The sequence below is a fragment of the Nycticebus coucang genome, chromosome X, assembly GCF_027406575.1.
Source record: "Nycticebus coucang isolate mNycCou1 chromosome X, mNycCou1.pri, whole genome shotgun sequence".
Taxonomy (NCBI): domain Eukaryota; kingdom Metazoa; phylum Chordata; class Mammalia; order Primates; family Lorisidae; genus Nycticebus; species Nycticebus coucang.
Window position 1 is genome coordinate 184,528,284 of NC_069804.1, and position 25,596 is coordinate 184,553,879.

The following is a 25,596-nucleotide window of genomic DNA, read 5'->3' on the forward strand; positions in this document are numbered from 1 at the left end:
CGGCTGCGTCTCCGGCACCCCAGGCTCGCGAAGCTGGGAGGGGAGTGCGGGGCGGGGCCTTGGCAGGAAGGCGAGGGCTGCTTCTCTATCTCGCGCGGACGTCTCACGTTTCTGGGTTCACGGGAGGGGGCGGGGCGAGAACGGGGTGGGGCGCCCCGCGCCCGGACTCCGCCTCCCGCCCCTCCTCTGTCTCCTCCCCTTCCCTCGACGCACCCCTAGGGAGGGGTGGAAGGGTGGGGATTCTGGGCCGGTGGCGGAGTCACTGTCGCTTCAGCCAGGCTGCAGAGCGGACGGACGCGCCTGATGCCCCGGGGAGGGGCGCCACCAGGGCAGGAGGAGGAGGAAGAGAGGAAGAGACGCCCTCTCTGCCCGAGACCTCTAGAGACTGACCTCAGGGGGATAGGGGACTGACAAGAGAGGGGAGCCAAGTTCTTCCTTGGGCTGCCTGAAGAAGCCTTAACCCTGGAGGGCCCTGAGCCCACAGCACCAGTGGCCCCAGCACCACCTCGGGGGGCCTAAAGCGACAGTCTTTAGGGACCACTGCCAGGTTTCCAGTTGCCTGAACAACGAGCCCCGGGTCAGAGCAACAACCTTTCCAGCCACCTGCCTGGACTGCTGCTTTAGGCACCAGTCCCAGCCCCCTGCTTGCCAGCCCAGGTGACATGCCGGTGCTTTCCACCCCTCGGTCCTCACGGGTCACTACGCTGAAGCGCACAGCCGTGGTCCTGGCTCTCACGGCCTATGGAGTCCACAAAATCTACCCGCTGGTGCGGCAGTGCCTGGCTCCGGCCAGGGACCCCCAGGTGCCAACCAGGGAGCCAACGCAAGAGGTCTCCGGGGCCACAGTGGCCAAGGCTGGCATGAACCGGGTATTCCTGCAGCGACTCCTGTGGCTCCTGCGGCTGCTGTTCCCCAGGGTGGTGTGCCGGGAGACGGGGCTGCTTGCACTGCACTCGGCCGCTCTGGTGAGCAGGACTTTCCTGTCGGTGTATGTGGCCCGCCTGGACGGAAGGCTGGCCCGCTGCATCGTGCGCAAGGACCCACAGGCGTTCGGCTGGCAGCTGCTGCAGTGGCTCCTCATCGCCCTCCCTGCCACCTTCATCAACAGTGCCATCCGCTACCTAGAGGGCCAGCTGGCCCTGTCTTTCCGCAGCCGTCTGGTGGCCCATGCCTACAGCCTCTACTTCTCTCAACAGACCTACTACCGAGTCAGCAACATGGATGGTCGGCTTCGCAACCCCGACCACTCCCTAACGGAGGATGTGGTGGCCTTTGCTGCCTCGGTGGCCCACCTCTACTCCAACCTAACCAAGCCGCTCCTGGATGTGGCTGTGACTTCCTACACCCTGCTACGAGCGGCCCGTTCCCGCGGGGCCGGCACAGCCTGGCCCTCAGCTATTGCTGGCCTCGTGGTGTTCCTCACTGCCAATGTGCTGCGGGCCTGCTCACCCAAGTTTGGGGAGCTGGTGGCAGAGGAGGCACGGCGGAAGGGGGAACTACGCTACATGCACTCTCGTGTGGTGGCCAACTCGGAGGAGATTGCCTTCTATGGGGGCCACAAGGTGGGACAAGTTGGGGCACTGGGCACAGAGAAAGGGCATGGCTGGGAGGCCCAGGGCAAGTGGCAGTGGAGGTGGGAAAACAGGGCACAGGGTGATGCCAAGCATGTGGGGCCATGGGGAGGGTTGGGAGGGTGGGGGACTCATGCATTGGGTAGCCGTGGACTTAGGCAGAGAAATAGAGAAGCAGAAAGACTGGGTGGGGACTGTCCTTGCTGGATGCCTGCTTGCTCCAGGCCACTTCTGCTTCCTCTCCTCCTCAAGGAGGCTGACCTGGACTTGAAGCTGCAATCCTAGCGGTTTGAGATGCTAGAGCTCTGGCTTGCCCATACCTGCAGCCAGCCGGGAAGAGCCGATGCCTTTTGGGAGTTGGTTGGGAGTTGGGACCGTGGGACTGGACCTGCTATCCATCCCCCCCTGGGCCCCAGGACCCTTTGAAGGCCGGCGTCCAGCAAAGCTGGCCGGCCAGGCAGGCAGGCATTATGGGCATGACTCAGCCCAAGCGGAGGTTAATGAGCAGCGCCCAGCTCAGCAGCCACCACGGCAGTGGCCATACTTGGGGTCAAGGCCGCCTGAACTCACAGGCCTGCCTACCTACCAACCCGCTCAGCTGCCTCCCCACACTCCTAGACCAAGGATGCTGGGCCCAGGCCACCACCAAGGCAGGACACACTTCCTGCTCCTTGCGCAAGCTGCCGCCCTTCCGCCTGGGACCCAGGCATAGCTCCCTGGTGGGCTGGGGCAGGCCAGGCAGCTGCTAGGAAAGGTTACTCCAGGCCAGTGCTCTCTTTATCTTGCCCAAGCCCCTCCCCTTCCTCATGCCTGGGGTTGCACAGCTGCCTTTGCCCAGCTCTAACTCTTAGGGCTTCTGGGGGGGAGGGCACAATGGTATCCATCTCCTGAAGGCTCTTGTGTACTACCTGGATCAGGTGACCTTTTGCCCCAGGACCTTATGTCATTCATTGGCTGCGTACCAGGCAAAGATATAGGCTTGTCCCTAAGTTTTAAAAATAGCTTATCCCTGAACTCTGCAGAGAAGATGATTCTGGATATGGGCCAGTTTACAGATTGGGAGAAAAGGCACTGGCCTTCCACTGAAACCCCTCTCCTGCTCTCTTCCTCTTCCACTGCAAGGGCTTGGCAGGCAGCTATGGCCTTGGGTGAGGTGCTTGGCATGTCACCGGCAGCTACATCGTCAGCCTTGGCGGGCTCTGCCGCCAGCTCCTGGCATGAGTCTGGACTGCTGGGTGCTCCGAAAGATGTGCACACTTAAGGAATGGGATATGGGACTTGAGGAAAGCTGGGCTGTGCAGGCAGGCTGGGAGGTGGGGGGGGTGCATCTTTGAAGGACTCTCCTAGACTGGGTTCAGGAAACAGCACACTAGCCAGGAAGGTGGGTGTGCCAGGGCTGGAGGGCCCATGTGCATCATCCACAGTTTGTCTGTATAGGCCTCGGCTGGAAAGCTGTGTGAGAAAACGGGACACTACAGGTGGTTCATTTGCACTAGGCTCAGATCTACAGGTTAGGCCAGAGTGACAGAGTATTCTGTTCCTACTGGGCCTTCAGCAAGGAAGCTTAATTTAAATGCGCTTGCACACACACACACACACACGCAACCTCACAAGTGGCCGACAACAAAGGAAACATTTCTCAGTAAGTCAAAACAGTGTTTATAAGAATCTGGTTCTCCTAACAGCCCTGCCAGTGTGGTCCAAATTCCCGCACTGTCTGCCACCACCAGGTTGCGTGGACTTGGGCAGATCATTTTGCAACTCTGAGCTTTAGTGCTCAGGGAACACACATGTGGTAGGATGTGGTGCAAATCAATGGACACACGTGAAAGCACTGAGCAGAAGGTGCCAGGCTAGATAGTTGTCACCAGATGGGTGTGGGGACTGAGGTGCGAGGTGCACGCCCCTGAACTGACCCTTGGTAGCCTCAAGCTGAGCACTTTCTGACACCCCAACCCTCCCCTACCCATCTGACTGCTGCTGCTGCCACTCTCTTCCCTGCACAGGTCCCTTCCCCCATCTGTCGCTGTCTTGACATGCAGGTGGTAGCCAGTGAATGAAGGGGTACGGAGGGCCTACTCACTGTTGAGGGAACAAGAGCCCAGCTCCTGGTTTCAGTGGGAAAAGGCAGTGCAAGTTTCTCACCCTAAGGAGCTGTGGGAAAGGAAGGGAGGTAGGGCCTGAGACTGTCAAACCAGGTTTTTAAAAGCAAGAACTCTGCCCTTTGCTCTTCTGTGCTTTTCTTTGCTTAGTACAAGGTTTGTGCTGCTGGTGCTCTCCTGGGGAAGGAGAGGTCATGCCTAGACAGCAAGGCCAGGAAGAAGGTGCTGGGGGCAGCCCAAAGAGATACACTCAGCAGAGGACTGAGGGGTGGCTGCCCCAGGCCTATTTTCAGGGTACAGAGGGGAGTGGAAAGTGGGGATGAGAACCACACTGTGATAGCAGGAAGTCCCTTACCCCCACCCAATCATAATACCCAGCTCTCAGCCTTTGTTATGTCATCAGATGGTCTAACACAGCGGTTCTCAACCTGTGGGTTGCGACCCACAGGAACTGTATTAAAGGGTCGTGATATTAGGAAAGTTGAGAACCACTGGTCTATCACCTGTGAGCAGTGCTGGGGACTCCCAGTGTTGCCCTCACGGGAATTGTCCTGAGGCCTCCCTGTCTCTGTCACACCTGGCAGGTGGAGCTGGCCCTGCTGCAGCACTCCTACCAGGACCTGGCCTCACAGATCAACCTCATTCTTCTGGAACGCCTGTGGTATGTCATGCTGGAGCAATTCCTCATGAAGTATGTGTGGAGTGCCTCAGGGCTACTCATGGTGGCCGTCCCCATCATCACTGCCACTGGCTACTCAGAGTCAGGTGAGAGCCAGCGCTCCAAGGAAGCTGGGGGCAGGAGCCCTGTCCTGTACTGGGCTCCCCAGTGTGGGGACACTGAGGCCTGTGGGCAGCCTCAAGGTCACCAGAGGTTGGGCTGTCCTTGTAGCTCCCTCACCCATCTGTCCCTGTCCTTGGCCCAATTGCTGCTTAGAGGGGGGACAATGTGGAGAGTACCTTGAGTGAACCCCAGCACCTCTGGCCTGGGTTTCCCCACTTCGAAAATAGCTCTTGGAGGTTGAATAGGGCAGAGACCTCCACCCTAAGGCCTTTTGGATGGGTGGGAAGTCTGCTGCTCTACCTGTTATTGTAGCAAGAGTCAGGTTTTTTCTTATTTGTCCCTCTCCTGGTTTGCAAGAATCCCCTTGAAGTCTGCTAGTAGCTGTCCTTTGAAAGGTGGATGTGCGGGCTTGAAACCGAGTTAGGTCAATTGGCTGCTCCCCTCCTTCTGTACCTCAGGACACTTGAAACACCAGAAAAATGCCCCCTTGGACCTGGGTTTTACCTTGTTTTTCTTCTTTGCTGTTACTTCTTCCAGTCCACGCGTGTGACAGCTCACTTGCATGTTTGCTGATTTCTTTGTTCCACATTTCATCCTTCCATCTCCATCCTTCTCTGTGTTACCTTCCTCCAGATAGACATCTTGTAAGGGCTTTGTCATGGGAAATTCTCAATTATTTTGTTGTCTGAAAATGTCTTTATTCCACCCTTTTTCCCAAGCTATAGTTTAATTGGGTTCAGAAGTCTGGGCAGATGTTTATTTTCCCTCAGCCTGTGATGATATTTCATTGTCTTCTCCTTTCTTCTGTGACCAGTGGAAAATCTGTTATCTGTAGGATTGCCCTACCTTAATAACCTTCGTTTTTTTCTCGGGGTACTTTGAGTATTTTCTTGGTGGTGTTCTGTAGTCTCACTATGATGTATTGAGGTATGGGTTTCTGTCCATCCTCCTTGAGACTTGTATGCCTTTAAATATTGATTTTTTAATCATTCGGGAAGATTTTCAGCCTCGATCTTTTTTTTTTTTTTTTTTTTGTAGAGACAGAGTCTCACTTTATGGCCCTCGGTAGAGTGCCGTGGCATCACACAGCTCACAGCAACCTCCAACTCCTGGGCTTAAGCGATTCTCTTGCCTCAGCCTCCCGAGTAGCTGGGACTACAGGCGCCTGCCACAACGCCCGGCTATTTTTTGGTTGCAGTTTGGCTGGGGCCGGGTTTGAACCCGTCACCCTCGGTATATGGGGCTGGCGCCTTACCGGCTGAGCCACAGGCACCGCCCCAGCCTTGATCTTTTCAAATGTTGCCTGGCTATCATTCTTGTATGCTCTTCTCCTAGAACTCCTGCTAGCTATGAGCTGGACTTCTCACTCTCTTGGCTGCATCTCTGCACCTCTCATTACCATTCCCATCAGCACAATGTGTGCTGCATTCTGGAAGGTTCCTCGGTAGTTCACCAATTCATCAATTTTCTCTCTGGCCATGTCTAATTTGAATCTTTTCACATTTCACTATTTTTGTAAGTTCTATTTGACTCTATTTCAAATAGAAATTTTTTTCAAACAGAAATTTCAAACTGCTTTTTCTCTTATTTGTTCATCTGTCATGTGATCCTTTTACGCTGTGTATCATTTATCATACGCATTCCGTAGTATCTATTGATTTGGTTATCTTAAATTCTTGAGGGGTCTAATGATCTTCACTAATTTCCTCAGGGGTTTTGCAAGTGGACTTTTGTGGGAATGGTTATGCCCTCAATGGAAGGTGTAGTTCCATATTTCTTTCTGTTTAGGCCAAAACTCCAGGGTAACTAACTACTTGGAGGCCATTTTTATGGTAACTTCTTAGCTTACTGGGGGGGGGGGGTAGTTCCTGAATTTGGAGGTAGTATTCATTTGAATTCACTTGAATTTCAGACATATAATTACTAATTCCTAGAGGACACCTTTTGTTGAGTGCACCTGGAACCAGGATAAGCAAATGAAGCTTCCAGGCTTCTCCCAGTCTGTCCCTGGGGATTTAAGAGGCTTACCTGAGTGCTTGCTTCTCTTTGCTCTTGGGAGTTTCTTCTGCTTTCCTTCAAAGCCCAACTCTGTTTAAACAGAGTTATAGTTTATCCAGGGTGGGGCAAGAGGGCTTTCGGTTTTATACACACGTGGTGGTTCAGAAACGGAAGTCTCTCTGATTCTCTCCCTATTGTGTTTCCTCCTGGGGAGATTCAAAGAAGCTTGAGCTTCTCTCCAGACTAGTGGCCTTAAGGTCGATAACCTGTGAAAGGTGTGTCCGCTCCACTTCCCTCTTCCTAGGTTCCTTGTTACTCCCTCAAACACTAGCTACACCCTACCTTGGGGCCTTTTGCAAGTGCTGCACACCCTGCCAGGAACTCTTTCCTTGGAAGCCCTGCTCATCCCTTCCCTCCTCCCTCCCTCAGAGCATTACTGGGAGGCCCTCTGGCCTGCCCACTGCCCACCTTTCTCATCCCCTTCCCAGCTTGTATATGCTCTCCCAAGAACTAAATGCCTTTTCTTTTCTTTTTTTTTTAACTTTTTTTTTATTATTAAATCATAGCTGTGTACATTAATGCGATCATGGGGCACCATACTAAATGCCTTTTCCAGGGCGCTCCTCTCCCTACCTTAGACTGCACTTGATAAGGGCAGGGATTTTCATCCCTGCAGCATCCTGAGCACCTAGTGGCTAGTGAGGGCTCCAGGTGCTTCAAGGAGGCCAAGAGCTCTGGGGGCCAGTGGGAAAAGGCAGTCATTTACCAACTGGAGAGGATTTAGATAAGCTTTGCACCCATGGCCTGCAAGGCATGAGGGCCCAGGAGGGGTCAAGGCCTGTGGCTCACTCTAGCCTGGAGGGCTTGCCTGTTCTGGGCCCTGGTATTATCTACCTCAGGCTCTGTACCAGGAGACCCTGGGCACAAAGACCCACAGACCCTCAGACTCCTTCCCCTTGTCCACAGTGACTGTCCCACTTTAAGAACATCTGGAGACGAGGGCCTGAGTCCCTACTGTCCGTTGGAGCCATGTCCTTGATGGCACGGAGGGAAGAAAGGCCTCGGTTCTTCAACTCAGGATTAATTCCACCCACCTTCTGCCAAGTTCATTTCCCTAGGTTCCTGAGCCAGGGTCTGTCCATCCATTCTGTCTCCTTTCCCTCGACAGTGCTTTGAGCTCAATCCATGTTCCTTTGCTTCTTCACCCACTCCTGCAGGTGATCCCGAAGCCCCACCTCAGGGTCACAGACACCCCTGGGTGGAGTTTTCAGACTCTTCCCAAAACCTTCCTGCCACTCCAGCCCACAACCCAGGACCCTCAAAGTTGGCCTCCTCCATGCTCCCCACCGCCATTTCCAGAAGATTCCATGTGTAAAAAAATCCTGCACCTTTAGGGGCAAGGGTCAAAGGAGTCAAGGCCATTGACAAAGGAGGGTAGAAGTTGCCACCATGGGGTCCAGATGGTAACAGAGACATAAGTTAAGACAGGAGCAACTCCTGGGGGAAAACATGGGCTGAACAGAAGTGGCCATGGGTACAAAGGTCAGAGACCACAGTGTGGAGATGAGGGAAGGTCAGAGAGTGGGACATTCACATTTCAAAGGTAAACAGGTCTGGGCATAGGTGGTGAATCCAGGTGTGCCCCAGCAGGGGCTGATATCACTGGTGCAGGACAGAAGGCAGGGGGCAGTCTAGGTGGAAGTGGCTGGTTGTGCAAGAAACAGACCCAGATGCCTACTGGGGCCCTTCTGAAATTAACGTTACTGTGACATAATTAACATACCATACAATTCAGCCTTCTTTTTCTTTTTCTTTCTTTTTTTTTTTTTTTTTGAGACAGGGTCTTGCCAGGCTAGAGTGCTATGGCATCATCATAGGTCACTACAACTTCCAACTCCTGGGCTCAAGTGATCCTCCTGCCTCAGTCTTCCTAGTAGCTGGGACTACAGGTGCCCACCACCACACCTGACTTATTTTTCTATTTTTGGTAGAGATGAGGTCTCGCTCTTCTTAGGCTGGTCTGGAACTCCTGAGCTCAAGCAATCCCAGAGTGCTAGGTTAGAGGTGTGAGCCACCGCACCTGGCCCAATTTAACCTATTAAAATGTACAGTTCAGGGCGGCACCTGTGGCTCAGCGCAGTAGGGCGCCGGCCCCATATGCCGGAGGTGGCGGGTTCAAACCCAGCCCCGGCCAAAAACTACAAAAAATAAATTAATTAATTAATTTAATTTAATGTGCAATTCAGTGGTTTTTAAATATTCACAGAGCTGTGCAACCATCACCACTCTTTTAAGTCCTGAACATTTTTATCACTCCAAGAAGAAACCCCAGAGTCTGTGAAATTTGGATTCAATCAAAAGGCCACACTTAAGGATCCAGAAAGCCACATGTGGCCCCAAGGCCACAGGTTCCCTACCCCTGTCCCAGATCCAATAGCAGTCACTCCCCATTTTCTCTCCTTCAGCCCCTGGCAACCACTGATTCTTTGCCATCTCTATGGATTTGCCTATTCTGGACATTTCATAGAAATGAAATTACATGAGGGCGCCTGTAGCTCAGTGGTTTGGGTGCTAGCCACATGCTTCAGGGCTGGTAGGTTTGAACCCAGCCCAGGCCTGCTAAAAAAAAAAAAAAAAAAATTGCCAGGCGTTGTGGCAGGTGCCTGTAGTCCCAGCTACTAGGGAGACTGAGGCAAGAGAATCGCCTAAGCCCAAGAGTTTGCGATTACTGTGAGCTGTGATGCAACAGCACTCTACTGAGGATGACAAAGTGAGACTCTGTCTCAATTAACAAAAAAAAAGAAGAAATGGAATCCTACAATATGGAACCTTTGGTGACTGGCTTTTTTCTCTTAGCATAATAGTTTCAGGGATCATCCATGTTATAAGTACCTTCTTCCTTATTACAGATGTATAATGTTCCATTATCTGTATGTACTGCAATTTTTTTATCCATCCATCTACCGATGGACATCTACTTTTCAGCCACTATGAGTAATATTGCTGTGAACAGTCATGTTCAAGTCTCTATGAGGATACAAATTTTGGTTTCTCCTAGGCATGTAGCTAGTAGTGGAATTACTGGATCATGTGACTCCTCAAAAAGTTACTGCCAGACTGTCTTCCCAGCAGCACCATTTTACCTTCCTGCTGGCAACATAGGAAGCTTCTGACTTCTCTATCTTCCCCGACACATTTTTCTCCCTTTTAAATTACAGCCACCATACTGGGTGTGAAGTAGGACCTCTTGGTGGCTTTGATTTGCGTTTCTCTCATGACAATGATGTTGAGTATCTTTTCAGGTGCTTACTGGCCATCTGTCTAACCTCTTTGAAGAATGTCTGTGCAGATCCTTTGCCCATTGTTTGGGTTGTCTCTTAAGTTGTAAAAGTTCTTTATAGTGGTCTTGCACCACACCTTGTCAGATGTATGGTTTACAAATATTTTCTCCTACTCTGTGGCTTGTCTTTTCACTTTCTCACTGTGCCCTTTGTTGCACAGAAGTGTTTTATTTCCATGAAGTTCAGTTGATCTGGTTTTCTTTTGTTGCTCATACTTTTAGTGTCATAGTTAAAGAACCATTGTCATACATAAGGTCATGAAGCTTTACCTCTGTTTTCTTCTCAGAGTTTTCTAGACTTAGCTCTTATCCATCAGCCTGTGATCTGCTCCGAGCTCGTTCTCATGTATGGCACGAAGTGAGGTCACTCTCTGGCACGTAGCTGTACATGGCACTCATACCTTGCTGAACGAACTCATCTTCCCTTTTAGTGGCTTACTTTTCACTTTCTGCTGACTCCGCCCCTACCTGCCACCCATCCCCTCATGCTTCACAGACTCGGAGGCCACAAAGAAAGCAGCCTTGGAGAAGAGGGAGGAGGAGCTGGTGAGTGAGCGCACTGAGGCCTTCACCATTGCCCGCAACCTGCTCACAGCAGCTGCAGATGCCATTGAGCGGATCATGTCATCATACAAGGAGGTACCCTCCAGGCCCAGCCCCGATTCTTGCCATCTCCCTCTCCTCATGACGGGCAGGGGCTGAAACAGATTACCCTCCCCACAGGTGACAGAACTGGCTGGCTACACAGCCCGAGTTCATGAGATGTTCCAGGTGTTTGAAGATGTCCAGCACTGTCGTTTTAAGAGGGCTGGGGAACTGGAGGATGCTCAGCTGGGGTCCGGGGCCATGGTGAGGTCTGGTGTCTATATGGAAGGGCCCCTGAAGATTCAAGGTAAGGCTGTCCCCTCCCCGTGGAGCAGCTCTTCTTGTCCCTGCCTTCTTACTGCAGGTGCTGACTGGCTGCTCCAGCCCCTCCCACTCATCCCTGCCCATTCCCATATCAGAGTGCCCAGCAATGTCTTGGAGGACATCTGCTGGTTTGAACTGGGCCCCTGGGGAAGGTTTCTAGGACGAGGTACAGGTCCAGACCCTTCCTTCCCAAAGAAGTCACTGCCAGCCAACCTGCTAGGTCACCTTCCTGAGGGCTCTCACCTGGATTATTAGTTGAAAAACACTGGGATGTGGCCCCTGAGTGCAGGGCAGCAAGAGAAAAGCCAAGTCCATGTGCAGCATGAGCTATTTGGGGGAGGCGGTGCTGGGAGGAAGGGTGTAGAGTAAGAGTGGAGGGACTTGGTGCCTTAAGTTCCAGAGGCCCAGAGGGTGGCAACCTCAGGTGCTGTGCTAGACACAGGGTGGAGATTGGGCTTGCCGGAAGACTGGCCATGTTCTCAAGGGACCCTGGAGCACAGGGTGCCTATTGGGCATCCACGGGCATGCCACAGAGGGCAGGCAAGCTTGCACCTGAGGGGGCTTGAAGAACCTACCAGAAGGCAACTGGAGTGCTGCTGAGCCCTCTCCTCCCTCCTCATGTCCTCCTTGCAGGTCAGGTTGTGGACGTGGAGCAGGGGATCATCTGTGAGAACATCCCCATCATCACACCCACAGGAGAGGTGGTGGTGACTAGCCTCAACATGAGGGTAGGTCTGGGGGATGGGCGCCCGGCCCCAAGTGCTGACCAGGCTGGACTGAGCAGACAGGGCCAGGGCATCTGGCTATCCATAGCTACCAGCCTCAGTCCTTGGCTTCTCACCTGCCTGTGCTAGTAGTAGCCATCGTCCCCATATCTACGTGGCAGGTGGGCCGAGGTCAAGGTAAGAGACCAACGTGTCTCTGTTTTTTTCTGGGGCAATAGATTCAAGGCTGATAAAAGAGACTAGTGATTACCAGGATTGGTCAAGGGTCACCAAGTGTCTCTGTTTCCATTATCTGTCGCCAGCTCCCAGCATTCCTGAGAAAGCTAAGACTTGAGGGCCCAGGTTCAACTCTAGCCACTCCACCGACCTGGGCCCCTTTGCAGGGGGACAACTGAGGGGCAGAGGGGCTTGGTCAGCAGGGGAGAAAGCAGAGAAGAGGTAAGAGGAAGGGGCAAGAGCATGCTAATGCCAAGCAGCATGATGCAGTGGTGTATCCTTGTCACCCCTAATAGTACTCACTTGAGGGATGACAGGGGAAGCAGTCAGTGCTGGCAAATACAAGGTAGCAGTCCTCAGGCTGGCCCTGAGAAAGCACAAGCAGACAAAGGCACCATGGCCCTAAGCACAGGGCACCAGGTCGTGCTTAGCCACATCGCTGTGTCTGTACCTAGAGGCTGCCCTCACCCAGTGGCTTAAACATCAGAAATGTACTTTCCCAGTTAAGGAGCCAAAAGTCTGAAATGGAAGTGTCAGCAGGGTAGTTCCTTCTGAGAGTCGTAAGGGAGAATCCATTTCAGGCCTCTCTCTCAGGTTTGGGGGTTGCTGGCCATCTCTGGAGTTTCTTGGCTTCTGCTGTATCACCTGACTCTGTCTTCATGTGGCATTCTCCTTCTGCGTGTATCTGTGTCCAAATGTCCCCTTTCTATAAGTCATATTGGATTGGGGGTCAGGGAGGCCACCCTGTTCCAACATGATTGTGTATCAGGGGTGTTTTGAGGCCTGTTTTACTTATCTATGGTGTCAGATGTGAAAATTATGCACAGACCCTTTTTTGCTCATCAGGTTTTGTTGGTGTTTGTATATTTAATGTGTGGTTGGGGGAAAAAAAGTTGGACACTCCTTGGGCGGCGCCTGTGGCTCAGCGGGTAGGGCGCCGGTCCCATATGCCGGAGGTGGCGGGTTCAAACCCAGCCCCGGCCAAATTAAAAAAAAAAAAAAAAAAAAAGTTGGACACTCCTGATGTACATCTGCAAAAACCCTATTTCCAAATAAGGTCAGACTCTGAAGTACTGGGGATTAGGGTCTAACAGATGTATCTGGGGTACACAGTTTCACCTGTAACATTGCCTAAGGTTCTCTAGGAGGTCAAGGCAAACAGATCACCTGAGCTCATGAGTTCGAGCCCAGCCTGAGCTAGAGTGAGACCCCGTCTCTAAAAAAAAAATAGCCGGGCATTGTGGCGGGCACCTGTAGTCCCAACTACTTGGGAGGCTGAAGCAGGAGAATCACTTGAGCCCAAGAGTTTGAGGTTGCTGTGAGCTATGATACCATGGCACTCAACCTAGGGCAACAAAGTGAGACTGTCTCAAAAAAAAAAAAACATTGCCTGAGGTAAGCCAAAGGCAACGACCTCAGGTCCTCCCAAGAGCCCTATGCACATTGCCATTACTGCAAACCTCACAGAGAGTAAGAGAGGGAAGAGGCTAAGGGTGGCAGTGGTGGCAGCAGTAGCCTGGCAATCTCTGATTCCATGGCCTGTGCTCTCCTCTGCCCCCTTGTCCTTGCATGCCATCCTTACTCCTGCAGGCTGGCATTTTTCTTACAGTAGGCATTTCCTCAATTCCAGTGGGGAAAATGTAGTTGGCTAATTGGGGGACATGAGGTCCCTAATGCTGAGCTCAGGGCCACAGTGGCATCTCTGTGGTACCCTAGCAACTGTGGAGGCAGGGGAGACTATGGAGGCAGGGAGACTATCTAGAGCTGTAAAGATAGCACCTTTTAGGACTTCTCCTAAAGAGGGCTGAGACTCAGGAAAGCTTGGATTCCCAGTGAAGTGGGAGGTGAATGGGATAAAGGATGACACTGCCTAGGAACACACCCGTTCATCCAGCTGTGGCAGAATAGGCCCTTCCTCTTGTGCTGACCCTGTGCTCTCCAAGGCACATTAAGGCCTTGGGGATGAGAACAGGTCTTGGCGATACCACTGTGTCCCGGGCCAGGAATTCACCTAGGACTCTGGACACTAGACCCCATACCCCAGGCCCTGCAGTCTTCTTACCAAGAAGACAAGGGCCGACCCACCAGCCTAGGGTGCCAAGAGCTATCAGAGGCAGGGAGGGAAGCACAGGCTGCTGCCTCCACAGGTGGAAGAGGGCATGCACCTGCTCATCACTGGCCCCAATGGCTGCGGCAAGAGCTCTCTGTTCCGGGTCCTGGGCGGGCTCTGGCCCACGTATGGAGGCGTGCTTTACAAGCCCCCACCCCAACGCATGTTCTACATCCCACAGAGGTGAGGAGTGGGCCACCAGCAGGCCTGTTGGTGGGGACTGGGTGTGGAGCCTGTGCCCTGTCTCCTCTGCCGCTTCCCACTCGAGGCACCACCCAGCCTGCTCATTTGTGGAGGAGGGTGTGCATGCACGCACGCCTGCAGATGCATCATGACACACCTATGTGCAAGCATGTGCATACTTGCGACAGTGTGAGTGTGTGAGCATGGTGTTGGGATGCACCTTGGCCTAGTGTGTGGACACGCAGCTCTTTCACAGGCCCTACATGTCCGTGGGCTCCCTACGTGACCAGGTTATCTACCCAGACTCGGTAGAGGACATGCGCAGAAAGGGCTACTCTGAGCGGCACCTGGAGGCCATCCTGGACATTGTGCACCTGCACCACATTCTGCAGCGAGAAGGAGGTAGGAGAAGGAGGTGGGAGGCAGGTTGTGCCCTTTGTCCCAAGGCTCTGATGGGGACCCTGCGGCGGCTTGCCCCTGGCCTTTCTCCGAGCGCCCCAGGGGATAAAGATTATCTCAACCTCCAGGAGTCCAAAGTGCTAGGTGCCTCTGAGACCTATCTGCCACAGAGGACTGGTAGTAAACAGGTGGCCCCAGGCAGCATGAGTGTGCTAGGGATGGGAGCGTCTAACAGGGCCCCTTACCTTGTTGAGGGACTCAGGACACCCTCTCCTAGAGAAAAGAGGTTCGAGCTAAGACCTGCAAAATACTGAGCAGGCCCATTGTCCAGGAGCCAGGGGACAGTCGGTCCAGCCAGGCTCAGTTGCAGGGAGGACCCCATGGAAGCCTGTGCTTTCCCTAAAAGCGATAAGAGAGTAGCAGCCCTGGAAGGCAATAGGCAGGGAAGTGACAGGTCAGTTTTGCCTGGCTCCAGTGTGAAGGACAGGCCAAGGGACGGTGGCAAGGCACTCAACAGGCAGGCAGTTGAGTGCAGGTATGCAGGGGTGGCCAGGAGTGTGCAGGGGAGTGGAGACAGAGGCAGAGGGGACACTGAGCCAGGGCCCACCTGAGGGAGTTACAGACTGGTGACAGGGAAAGGTGTTGTATCCCCCCAATTGCTTATCTGCACAGTCCCTTGTGCCTAGAGGGAGGGATGGGGAGACTGATGTAGCTGCAGGCAAGAATGGAAGGCATATCTGTGTTCCACTTCCAGCCCCTACCTCTCTGAGGCTCCCTCCACCTGCAGAGGGCAGGGCTAGGTACAGTTACTCCCTCAGGGCAGCACTAACAAGTAACTCCTCCAAGGGCCCATCATGGGCTGTCACCTGCCTATGCCCAAAAGGAGGGACAGAGGTGGTGAGGTTGGTGAAACAGCCCCTGACCTGAGAGTGTACCTGTCCTCTGTGGCACCCTGAATGCCCAGGGCCTGTGGTCACCCACCACAGCATGTTAGGACTAAGTTCATCCGTGAGGGGCAGAACTGTGCCTCCCCCAGTGTTGGCTTAAATCACTCATGAACTTATCCTACTATGCTGTAAAAGTCCCAACAGACACAGGTCACAGTTGGTGGAGCCAGCCCTGCTCTGTGAAGACTCGGCTGTGTGTGTTCCCAAAGTCCCCTTATGATCCAAAATGGCTGTTGCAGCCATCACATCCACATCCTAGGCTATAGGATGGACAAAGTGAGGAGGAAGAGGCAAAGACGTGCCTTCTGTCTTTTTTTTTTTTTTTTTTTTTCAGTTTTTGGCTGGGGCTGGGTTTGAACCTGCCACCTCCAGCATATTGGGCCAGTGCCCTACTCCTTTGAGCCACAGGCACTGCCCCGTGCCTTCTGTCTTTTAAGGAAAGTCCTAGAAGCTGCCACATTTATAACACTTAAACAATTATACCCTGTTGGCCAAAATTTAGTCACATGATCACACTTCGCCATAAGGCAAGTTAGGAAGTGTGATCTTTAATCTGGGTGGCCACATGCCCTGCCAAAACTTCTAGTTGTGTGAGAAAGCAGAATGGACAATAGGAGACAGGGAGCTGCCTCTCCTATGCTGGCCTGAGAACCTCCCTGCTCACCTGTTCGCTCACACAGCCCACCTGAGGTGCTAGCAACAGGCAATGAGAGGAGACCCGGCCTGTACAGGGGAGCCTATTATGGGAGGCTGCTGCAACCATCACTAGGACTCGGCAAGGCTGTGTGCTCCCACCAAAGGAGTGTGGGCTGGCTCTTCACTAGCACCATGTTAGGTCCTGGCAACCATAATAAAGTCCCACCCAGGACCCAAACAGCAGAAATAGATCATCTCATGGTTCTGGAGGCTGGAAGTCTTGTCCTGACTTTCTTTTTGGTTTTTTGTTTGTTTGTTTGTTTTTGAGACAGAGTCTCACTCTGTCACCCTGGGTAGAGTGCTGTGGAATCATAGCTCATAACAACCTCAAACTCTCAGGCTCCCGAGTAGCTGGGACTACAGGCACCCACCACAATGTCCAGCTAGTTTTTTTCTTTTTTAATTTTAGTAGAGACTGGGTCTCGCTCTTGCTCAGGCTGCTCTGTAACTCCTGAGCTCAAGCAATCTACCCACCTTGGCCCAGAGTATTAGGATTACAAGCGCGAGCCACCACACCTGGCCCTAAGACCCCATCTTTGAAAAAAAAAATTAAGCCAGGTGTGGTGGCCTCACCTGTAGTCTCTCACAGCTACTCAGAAGGCTGAGGCAGGAAGATTACTTGAGCCTAGGAGCATGAGGCTGCAGTGAGCTGTGATGACGCCACTGTACTCTAGCCAGGGTGACAGAGTGAGAGTCTCACTTTGCCACCCTTGGTAGAGTGCCGTGGCATCTTAGCTCACAGTAACCTCAAACTCTTGGGCTCAAGCAATTCTCTTGCCTCAGCCTCACAAGTAGCTGGGACTATAGGCAATTTCCACAACACCCGGTTGTTTTTAGAGACGGGGGTCTCACTCTGGCTCAGGCTGGTCTTGCACTCCTGAGCTCAGGCAATCCACCTGGCTAAGCCTCCCAGAATGCTAGGATTATAGGCATGAGCCACCTTGCCCAGCCTTTAGACCCTGACTCTTTTTTTTTTTTTTGAGACAGAGTTTCAAGCTGTTGCCCTGGGTAGAGTGCCGTGGTATCACAGCTCACAGCAACCTCAAAGTCTTGGGCTTAAGTGATTCTCTTGCCTCAGCCTCTCAAGTAGCTGGGACTACAGGCACCCTCCGCAACACTCAGCTATTTTTGTTGTTGTTGTAGTTGTCATTGTTGTTTGACAGACCCAGGCTGGATTCGAACCCACCAGCTCCGGTGTATGTGGCTGGCTCCCTAGTCGCTGAGCTACAAGCTCCGAGCCAGACCCTGACTCCTAAAAAAAAAAAAAAAAAGTATCATAGACAAGGACACAGAGTCTAAGGCCATGGCCAGACAGAGGAGTCAGATATGTGCCATCAAGCCTTCTGACTCGTTTCCCCAGCTACTCTGAGGAGACACAGTCCATCCCTCCCCCAACCCCCCAGGACCATCCCCCCTGCAGCCTCAGCCCTAGTTGAATTGAGCAGAGCCCTTGCCTTCTGCCTAGGTTGGGAAGCCGTGTGTGATTGGAAGGACGTCCTCTCAGGGGGCGAGAAGCAGAGAATTGGCATGGCCCGCATGTTCTACCACAGGTGAGCCCTTTGGAGCCAGCAGGTACTGGTTGAGTGTGGGAGCGGAGGAGCCTGCTTAGGCAGACGGGTCCCCTGGAGGAGGAAAACTACACTTAGGAGGCCTGGGTGCAGCATGGCAGGGCCACGGGCCACAAGGAGCAGCCCAGGAACCCTGCAGGGCTGGCCTAAGGTGTCAGGCAATGGAGGATCCACAGACACTACTGCTTGGTCCCCAACCCCCAAGGCCCAAATATGCCCTGTTGGATGAGTGTACCAGCGCCGTGAGCATCGACGTGGAAGGCAAGATCTTCCAGGCGGCCAAGGATGCTGGCATTGCCCTCCTCTCCATCACCCACCGGCCCTCGCTGTGGTAGGCGCCCTCTCTTCTAGCCTGGAGGTGGGGGAGCCTGCCATCCCTGGGAGGGGCAACCCCTGCTCAGCACTTCTGCCTGCCCCCGTCCCCTCCTCTCCCGGCCAGGAAGTACCACACACACTTGCTGCAGTTCGATGGGCAGGGTAGCTGGAAGTTTGAGAAGCTGGACTCAGCTGCACGCCTAAGCCTGACAGAGGAGAAGCAGCGGCTAGAGCAGCAGCTGGCAGGGATCCCCAAGATGCAGCAGCGCCTCCAGGAGCTCCGGCAGATCCTAGGCGAGGCCGTGGCCCCGGGGCAGCCTCCAGTGCTGAGACCCCAAGGCCCAGGTAGTGGCCTTCAAGGTGCTTCCTCCTGACAGAGGGCCCTGCAGTCGGCCCTCGGCCCTCAGCCCTCCCAGGCTCCCAGAACACATGAAGGAAAGAGCAGCACCTGTCCTGCCAGTCCCTGCATGCCCTGCCCTCACCTTGGGACTGAACCACGATAACTGTGCCCTTTCAAGGCAGCGAGTCCTTTACTTTTCTCTGTGGAAGGAACTTGGGGCTAGGAGTGGCCTCACACTGACCCCATGCCAGTGCAGCTGAGTGCTAGGGAGTGAGCAAGGACCCCCGGGGCCGCCGCTCACTACCACCAGCTAGAGTCTGTGCTGAGCTGCCTCCTGACTAAGACTCACGTCCCCACTTTTCCCTCCTCTTCAGTCTCTCAAGACCATATGGCCCATCCCCTCAGGATGGCCAGCTTAGGCTCCTGTCCCATGGGATGCCCTTCCTGCCATAGAAGTGACCAGATGGGACGCCCAGTGAGACAGAGCCCCTTGTCTGCATCCTCTTCTCCTGCCAGTAGTCCCAAAACACCCTCACAAAGGACACAACATCCCCTACTGAAGGCGCTAACAGCCCCAGCCCTTTCCCTGTCTGCAGCCTAATTTATTGGATTCCTGTTGTAGCCATCTCGATTGCCAATGTGAGTTCCTGCCAGCAGGGGAGGCAGCCCGGCTTCTGAGTCCCAGAGCTTTGGCTTCCACCAACGCCAAACCCAACCCCTGGGCAGCCAGTCACCCCGCCAGCCTACACTGCCAGCCACCACTGGGAGGCAAGGGCCTCTGCTTGCCAGCCGGGAGCAAGAGCACCATGTTCCAAGCTCAGTGCCAAAGAGGGGTCAGCCGGGCAGCTGTCTCTACAGAGCCAGTCCTGACCTGGAGGAAGACCCCACTGTCACCGTGTGCCTTTCCCGGGCCCTCAGCCCCCTCAGTAAAACCTCACGTGGAAAATCCAACTCTGCCTCACTGTCCCAGTATCTGGGGGGAGTGAGTTGCCTATGGGGAAAAGGGCAAATTTGGGAAACAAATGGGCCTGCCTGCCAAGCTCCTTAGGGGGACAGATCACTTCAGCCACCCGCCACCCTTCCCAAAGACATGTCATCAGAAGCTAAGTGCGCTTGGGTTTCACATGGCAGTGAGGAAGCAGAACCTGTGAGCACTGCACAGTAATACTGGCTGGGCCCAAGTAGGATTCCCAGTCCAAGTCTGGGGGAGGGCACACCACCTGGTCCCTGCATGAACAGCTTTGAGAAAGGAACAGGGGAAAGCCAGCCAAATAGGGGTGTGGGGGAGCACTACTTCTGGGCCTTCTAGGAAGAGGGACCTGCTCCTGCAAGGGCCCAGGGATGAATCAGGAGCAAAATGCTAAATGCAGGGGCAGGGAGGGGCCAGGCTGGCGGGCCATGCAGGCCACGCCAAGGAGTCTACACTTAGCCTGGAGGTCACAAGAGCCTTCAGCAGTGTAGAAACAGCGTTAAGTTCTGCCCAGAGCAGGTCATGTGGATGCATGTGTAGGGGTGTGCTAGGGATGAGCCACAATGCAGCAGGCCCGGCTACTCCACACAATGGAGTAGCACTTACACAGGCTAGGGCATGCAGGGACCTGATGCTTTATGCTCAGGGAGAGATGGCCAACAGAAGGCCATACAGTGTGTGTTCCCATTTCTAGGAAATGTCCATAACAGGCAAATCCATAGAGACAGGAAGCAGATTAGTGGGTGCCAGAGGCTGGGGAAGGACGTGGGGAGGGACTGCTTGATGGGGACAGGGTTTCCCTTTGGGGTAGAGAGAATGTTCTGGAACTAGATAGAAGTGGTGGCTGCACAGCATTGTACATGGGCTAAATGCCACCGACTTGTGGACTTCACAGGGATTAATTGTGTGTTGTATGAATTTCACCTCAAAAAACAGGTAGGTGATAGGGGATGGATGGGTGGATGGAAGAATGGTGGGCAGAGTAGGAAAATAATAGACTGATAGGGGGCTGGGCACAGTGGCTCATGCCTGTAATCCCAGCATTCTGGGAGGCTGAGGCCGGGTGGATCGCCTGAGCTCAGGAGTTTGAGACCAGCCTGAGCAAGAGTGAGAACCCCTCTAAAAATAGCTGGGCATTGTGGCAAGCGCCTATAGTTCCACTTACTTGGGAGGCTGAGGCAAGAGGATCACTTGAGTCCAGGAGTTTGAGTTTGCCTTGAGCTATGATGTCATAGCATTCTATCCAAGGCAACAAGACTGAGACTCTGTCTCAAAAAAAAAAAATAGAACTACCATAGGATCCAGCAATCCCACTGCTGGGTATATATATACATGGGAAATGAAATCAGTATGTCACAGAGATAACTGCACTCGCATGTTCACTGCAGCACTAGTCAGAACAGCTAAGATATGGAATCAACCTTAGTGTTCATCAGTAGATGAATGGGTAAGGAAAATGTGGTGTATATACAAAATGGAATAATATTTAGCCTTTAAAAAGAAGGAAATCCTGCTATTTGCAACAACATGGATGAACCTGGAGGGCATTATACTTAATGAAATAAGTCAGGCACAGAAAGAAAAATGCTGTCTTATCTCTATGTGGAATCTTCAAATGTCAAACTCATACAAGCAGAGAGTAGAATGGTGGTTGCCAGGACCTGGGGTGTGGGATATGGAAAGGATGTTGGTCAAAAGGTATTAAGTTTCCAGGTCAGGCATGGTGGCTTCACGCCTGTAATCCTAGCACTCTAGGAGGCTAAGGCAGGTGGATTGCTTGAGCTCTCAAGTTCAAGACCAGCCTGAGCAAAACTGAGACCCTGTCTCTACTAAAAATAGAAAAACTAAGGCAAGAGGATCGCTTGAGCCCAATTTGAAGGTTGCTGTGAGCTATAATGCCACAGCACTCTATCCAGGGTGACAGCTTGAGACTCTGTCTCAAAAAAAGGAAAAAAAAATTTTTTTTTTGTCAATACTATTTTTTTTTTTTCAGTTTTTGGCCAGGGCTGGGTTTGAACCCGCTACCTCTGGCATATGGGGCCAGCGCCCGACTCCTTTGAGCCACAGGTGCTGCCCTGTTTAATACTATTTTTTTAAAACAAAACCAAAAATGCTGCAAAACTAAATAATATATTTTCCAGGCTCGGTGCCTGTGGCTCAAGCGGCTAAGGCGCCAGCCACATACACCTGAGCTGGTGGGTTCAAATCCAGCCTGGGCCCACCAAACAACAATGATGACGGCTGCAACCAAAAAATAGCCAGGCATTGTGGCGGGCGCCTGTAGTCCCAGCTACTTGGGAGGCAGAGACAGGAGAATCCCTTGAGCCCAGGAGTTGGAGGTTGCTGTGAGCTGTGATGGCATGGCACTCTACCCCGGGCAACAGCTTGAGACTCTGTCTCAAAAAAAAATAATAATAATAATAATAATAACATATTTTCCAGGGTTAATTCATATTTGGGACAACTATAAAGAAAAGCAGAGAAAGGATAGGGATTAACTCTGTAGAGGGAGCAAGAAGGGTACATGGTACCTTCAAGGGCATTAGGATGCTGTTCTCCAGCTGACAGTGGGGACAGATGTGTAACACTATTATTCTTTAATGATTTGTGTAAGTGGTAAGAACTCTTTTGTATGTATTAGGTTGAACAAAATGAAACTGCCTTTTGTTTTTTGTTTTTTGTCTCCCTCTGTCACTGGGGCTAGAATGCAGTGGTATCATCATAGCTCACAGCAACCTCAAACTCCTGGATTCAAGCGATCCTCTTGCCTCAGCCTCTTGAGTAGCTGAGACTATAGGTGCCCACCACCATGCCCAGCTAGTTTTTCTGATTTCTATAAAGATGAGGTCTCACTGTTGTGTAGACTGGTCTATTTTTTTTTTTTTTTGAGACAGAGTCTGAAGCTGTTGCTGTGGGTAGAGTGCCATGGCATCGTAACTCACAGCAACCTCCAACTCTTGGGCTCAAGAGGTCCTCTTGCCTCAGTTTTTCTATTTTTAGTAAAGATGGGGTCTCCCTCTTGCTCAGGCTGATCTCGAACTTGTGAGCTCAAGCAATCCACCCGCCTCGGCCTCCCAGAGTGCTAGGATTATAGGCATGAGCCATCTCGCCTGGCCATTCAGGCTGGTCTTGAACTCCTGACCTCAGGCTATCCTTCCCACTTCAACCTCCCCAAATGCTAGGATTACAGAGGTGAGCCACCTTGCCCAGCTGAAACTGCCATTTTTCTAGGTCAAAAACAACTGAACTTTTCATCTGGTTTTGACTTATGAAGTTTCTTAATAAATAAACAATAAGATGAAACCAAAAAACATTATGCTGATAAATTTGAAAACAACAAAATGGACATGTTCTTAGAAAAATAATTTTTGTCAAAAATTGACTCAAAATAGAACAGTTCATCCTAAAATTCATATAGAATCTCGAGGGACTCTGAATAACCAAAACAATTCTGAAAAAGGAGAACAGAGGTAAAGGACTCATACTTCATGATTTCCAAAACACATTGCAAAGTAAACATATTACAGAGTGGTAGTGACATAAACAAAGACAGAGAGACCAGTGGGATATAACAGCCCAGAGGTAAACTCTTGAGTATATGGTCATACGATCTTTGAATAGGGTGCCAAAGCTACAAATTGGGAAAAGGGCAGTCTTTTCAACAAACGGTGTTGGAAAAGCAGATATCTACATGAAAAAGAATGAAGCCAGGCTCTTAACCTTCTACAACATGCAAAAATTAACTCAAAATGGATTAAAGACCTAAACATAAGACCTGAAACTATAAAACTGCTGAAGAAAACATAGGGAGAAACTAAATAACATTAGACTTGGCAATGATTTCCTGGCTAGGGCACCAAAAGCATAGTTGACAAAAGCAAAAATAGACAAAAGGGACCACATCAAACTCAGAAACTTTTTTTTTTTTTTTGAAACAGAGTTTTGCTATGTCACCCTCGGTAGAGTGCTATGGTGTCACAGCTCACAACAACCTCAAACTCTTGGGCTTAAGCAATTCTCTTGCCTCACCCTCCCAAGTAGCTGGGACTACAGGCACCTGCCACAATGCCCAGCTATTTTTTTTTTATTGTAGTTGTCGTTGTTTGGCAGGCCCGGGCTGGGTTTGAACCCACCAGCCCAAGTGTATGGGGCCGGCGCCCTAACCACTGTGCTACAGATGACGAGCCCAAACTTAGAAATTTTTGTACATCAAAGGTCACAATAAACGGTGAAAAGGCAGCTTACAGAATGGGAGGAAATATTTGCAAATTATGCATCTGCAGAGTACTAATACCCAGAATTTACACAGGGCTCAAACAACTCAACAACAACAACAAAAAGCCAAAATAATCCCATTAAAAAGTGAGCAAAGAACATGAATAGAAATTTTTCAAAAGAAGACATACAAATGGCCAACAGGCATAAGAAAAATGCTCAACACCACTAATTATCAGAGCAATACAAATTAAAACCACAATGAGATATCATCTCACACTGGCAAGACTGGCTGCAATTAAAAAGTCAAAAAAATAACAGGTGTTGGTGAGAATGTACAGAAAAGTGAACACTTACACACTGGCGGAAATGTAAATTAGTGCAAACTTTGTGGAAAACGGTATGCATATTTCTCAAGGTAATAAAAGTAAAACTACAATTTGGTGCAGGAAATTCCACTACTGGGTATTTTCGCAAAGGAAAAGAGATCATTGTATCAAAAGGATAGCTGCACTTGAATGTTTATCACAGCTCTGTTCACAATACCAAAGAGATGGGATCAGCCTAAATAGCCATCGATGGATGAATGGGTAAAGAAAATGTAGTCAGGCCGAGCACGGGGGCTCACACCTTTAATCCCAGCACTCTGGGAGGGCAAGGCAGGAGGATCCCTTGAGCTCAGGAGTTTGAGACCAGCCTGAGCAAGAGTGAGACCCTGTCTCTACTAAAATAGAAAAACTAGGGCAGCGCCTGTGGCTCAAGGAGTAGGGCGCCGGTCCCATATGCCGGAGGTGGCGGGTTCAAATCCAGCCCCGGCCAAAAACCACAAAAAAAAAAAAAAAGAAAAACTAGCCAAGTATTGTGGCTACTTGGAAGGTTGAAGCAGAAGGATCACCTGAGCCTAAGAGTTTGAGGTTGCTATGAGCTATGATGATGCCAGGGCACTCTACCCAGGATGACAGAGTGAGACTCTGTCTCAAAAAAATGAACAAACCCTATAAGCCTAACACTCTAGGAGGCCAAGGCAGGAGGATTTCTTGAGCTCATAAGTTCACTTGAGCTTAGAAGTTCGAGACCAGCCTCAGCAAGAGTGAGACCCCATCTCTACTAAAATAATCCAGGCATTGTGGCGGGTGCCTGTATTCCCAGCTACTCGGGAGATGGAGGCTGGAGGATCACCTGAGCCCAAAAGTTTGAGGTTGCTGTGAGCTAGGCCGATGCTCAGCGCTTAGCCTGGACAACAGAGTGAGACTCTGTCTCAAAAACATAAAATTAAATTAAATTATTTTTTTTAATTTTTAAAAATGAAAAGGAAGGCAATCCTGTTATACATGCTATAACATGGAAGAACCTTGAGGATACTATGCTAAGTGAAAGAGGCTAGACACAAATGAACAAATAGTATATAATTTCACTGTACAAGGTACCTGGAGTAGTCAAATTCCTAGAGATGGAAAGTTGAATGATGGTTACCAGGGGCCGGGGGTAAGAGGTAAGGGGGAGTTGTGTGATAGCTGCAGAGTTTCATATTTACAGAGGAAAAATTCTGGAGATCAGGCCGGGTACGGTGGCTCATGCCTGTAATCCTAGTACTCTGGGAGGCCAAGGCAGATGGATTGCTTGAGCTAGAAGAAGATATATTATTATATATAAATTTTTGAGACAGAGTCTCGCTCTGTCACCCTGGGTAGAGTGCCATGGTGTCACAGCTCACAGCAACCTCAAGCTCTTGGGCTGAAGTGATCCTCTTGCCTCAGCCTCCCAAGTAGCTGAGACTACAGGCAGCCACAATGCCCAGCTAGTTTTTAGAGATGGGGTCTTATTCTTTCCCAGGGTGATCTAGAACTCCTGAGCTCAGCCCCCCAAGTGCTGGGATTACAGGTGTGAGCCACTACACCCGGCTTGTTCATCAAATTATAAATAAGCAAACTGAGAAGACTAGTAACAGGTAGGAAGAAGACATATATACCAAGGATTGGTATCTAGAATACATAAGAGGAATATCTACAACATAAGAAGGAAAACACAATTTACATTAAAAAATTGGTGAAAAACATGCTTGTGCATTTCACACAAGAAGAAACAAAAAAAAGGTTCAATATTACCAGTAATCTGGGAGCACCCACTCAAAGCCCAACAAGCTACCATTCATTTCACACCCACCGTACTGGCAAAGGTGTTGACAAAGATGTGGAAAAGCAGAAATAATGC

The 25,596-nt window shown here is 51.3% G+C and overlaps 1 protein-coding gene across 2 annotated transcripts; it reads left to right on the forward strand.

Annotated features, from left to right (window-relative positions):
• The first annotated feature begins 3 nt into the window (after positions 1 to 3).
• Positions 4 to 19,145, forward strand: ABCD1 (ATP binding cassette subfamily D member 1). 2 transcript variants are annotated; one of them, XM_053578890.1, is made up of 11 exons: positions 4 to 1,562; positions 4,258 to 4,438; positions 10,289 to 10,431; positions 10,516 to 10,684; positions 11,335 to 11,429; positions 13,790 to 13,935; positions 14,192 to 14,337; positions 17,443 to 17,527; positions 17,751 to 17,876; positions 17,985 to 18,205; positions 18,575 to 19,145. In XM_053578890.1, exons 1-11 carry the CDS (start codon positions 663 to 665, stop codon positions 18,799 to 18,801), a joined length of 2,439 nt encoding a protein of 812 aa, XP_053434865.1. In that variant the 5' UTR covers positions 4 to 662; the 3' UTR covers positions 18,802 to 19,145. The 2 variants fall into 2 exon arrangements, with proteins under 2 accessions (XP_053434865.1, XP_053434866.1); XM_053578891.1 differs by having other exon boundaries at positions 5 to 1,562; positions 18,823 to 19,145.
• The last annotated feature ends 6,451 nt before the right edge of the window (positions 19,146 to 25,596 follow it).

What these genes read in the sequence shown, in the direction of transcription:
- ABCD1 (XM_053578890.1), top strand. Translation starts at nt 663, where the DNA reads ATGCCGGTGCTTTCCACCCCTCGGTCCTCACGGGTCACTACGCTGAAG. An exon ending in CATTCTGCAGCGAGAAGGAG is followed by an intron (nt 14,338 to 17,442) that starts GTAGGAGAAGGA and finishes CCTTCTGCCTAG; the next exon opens with GTTGGGAAGCCGTGTGTGAT. An exon ending in ACCCACCGGCCCTCGCTGTG is followed by an intron (nt 17,877 to 17,984) that starts GTAGGCGCCCTC and finishes TCTCCCGGCCAG; the next exon opens with GAAGTACCACACACACTTGC.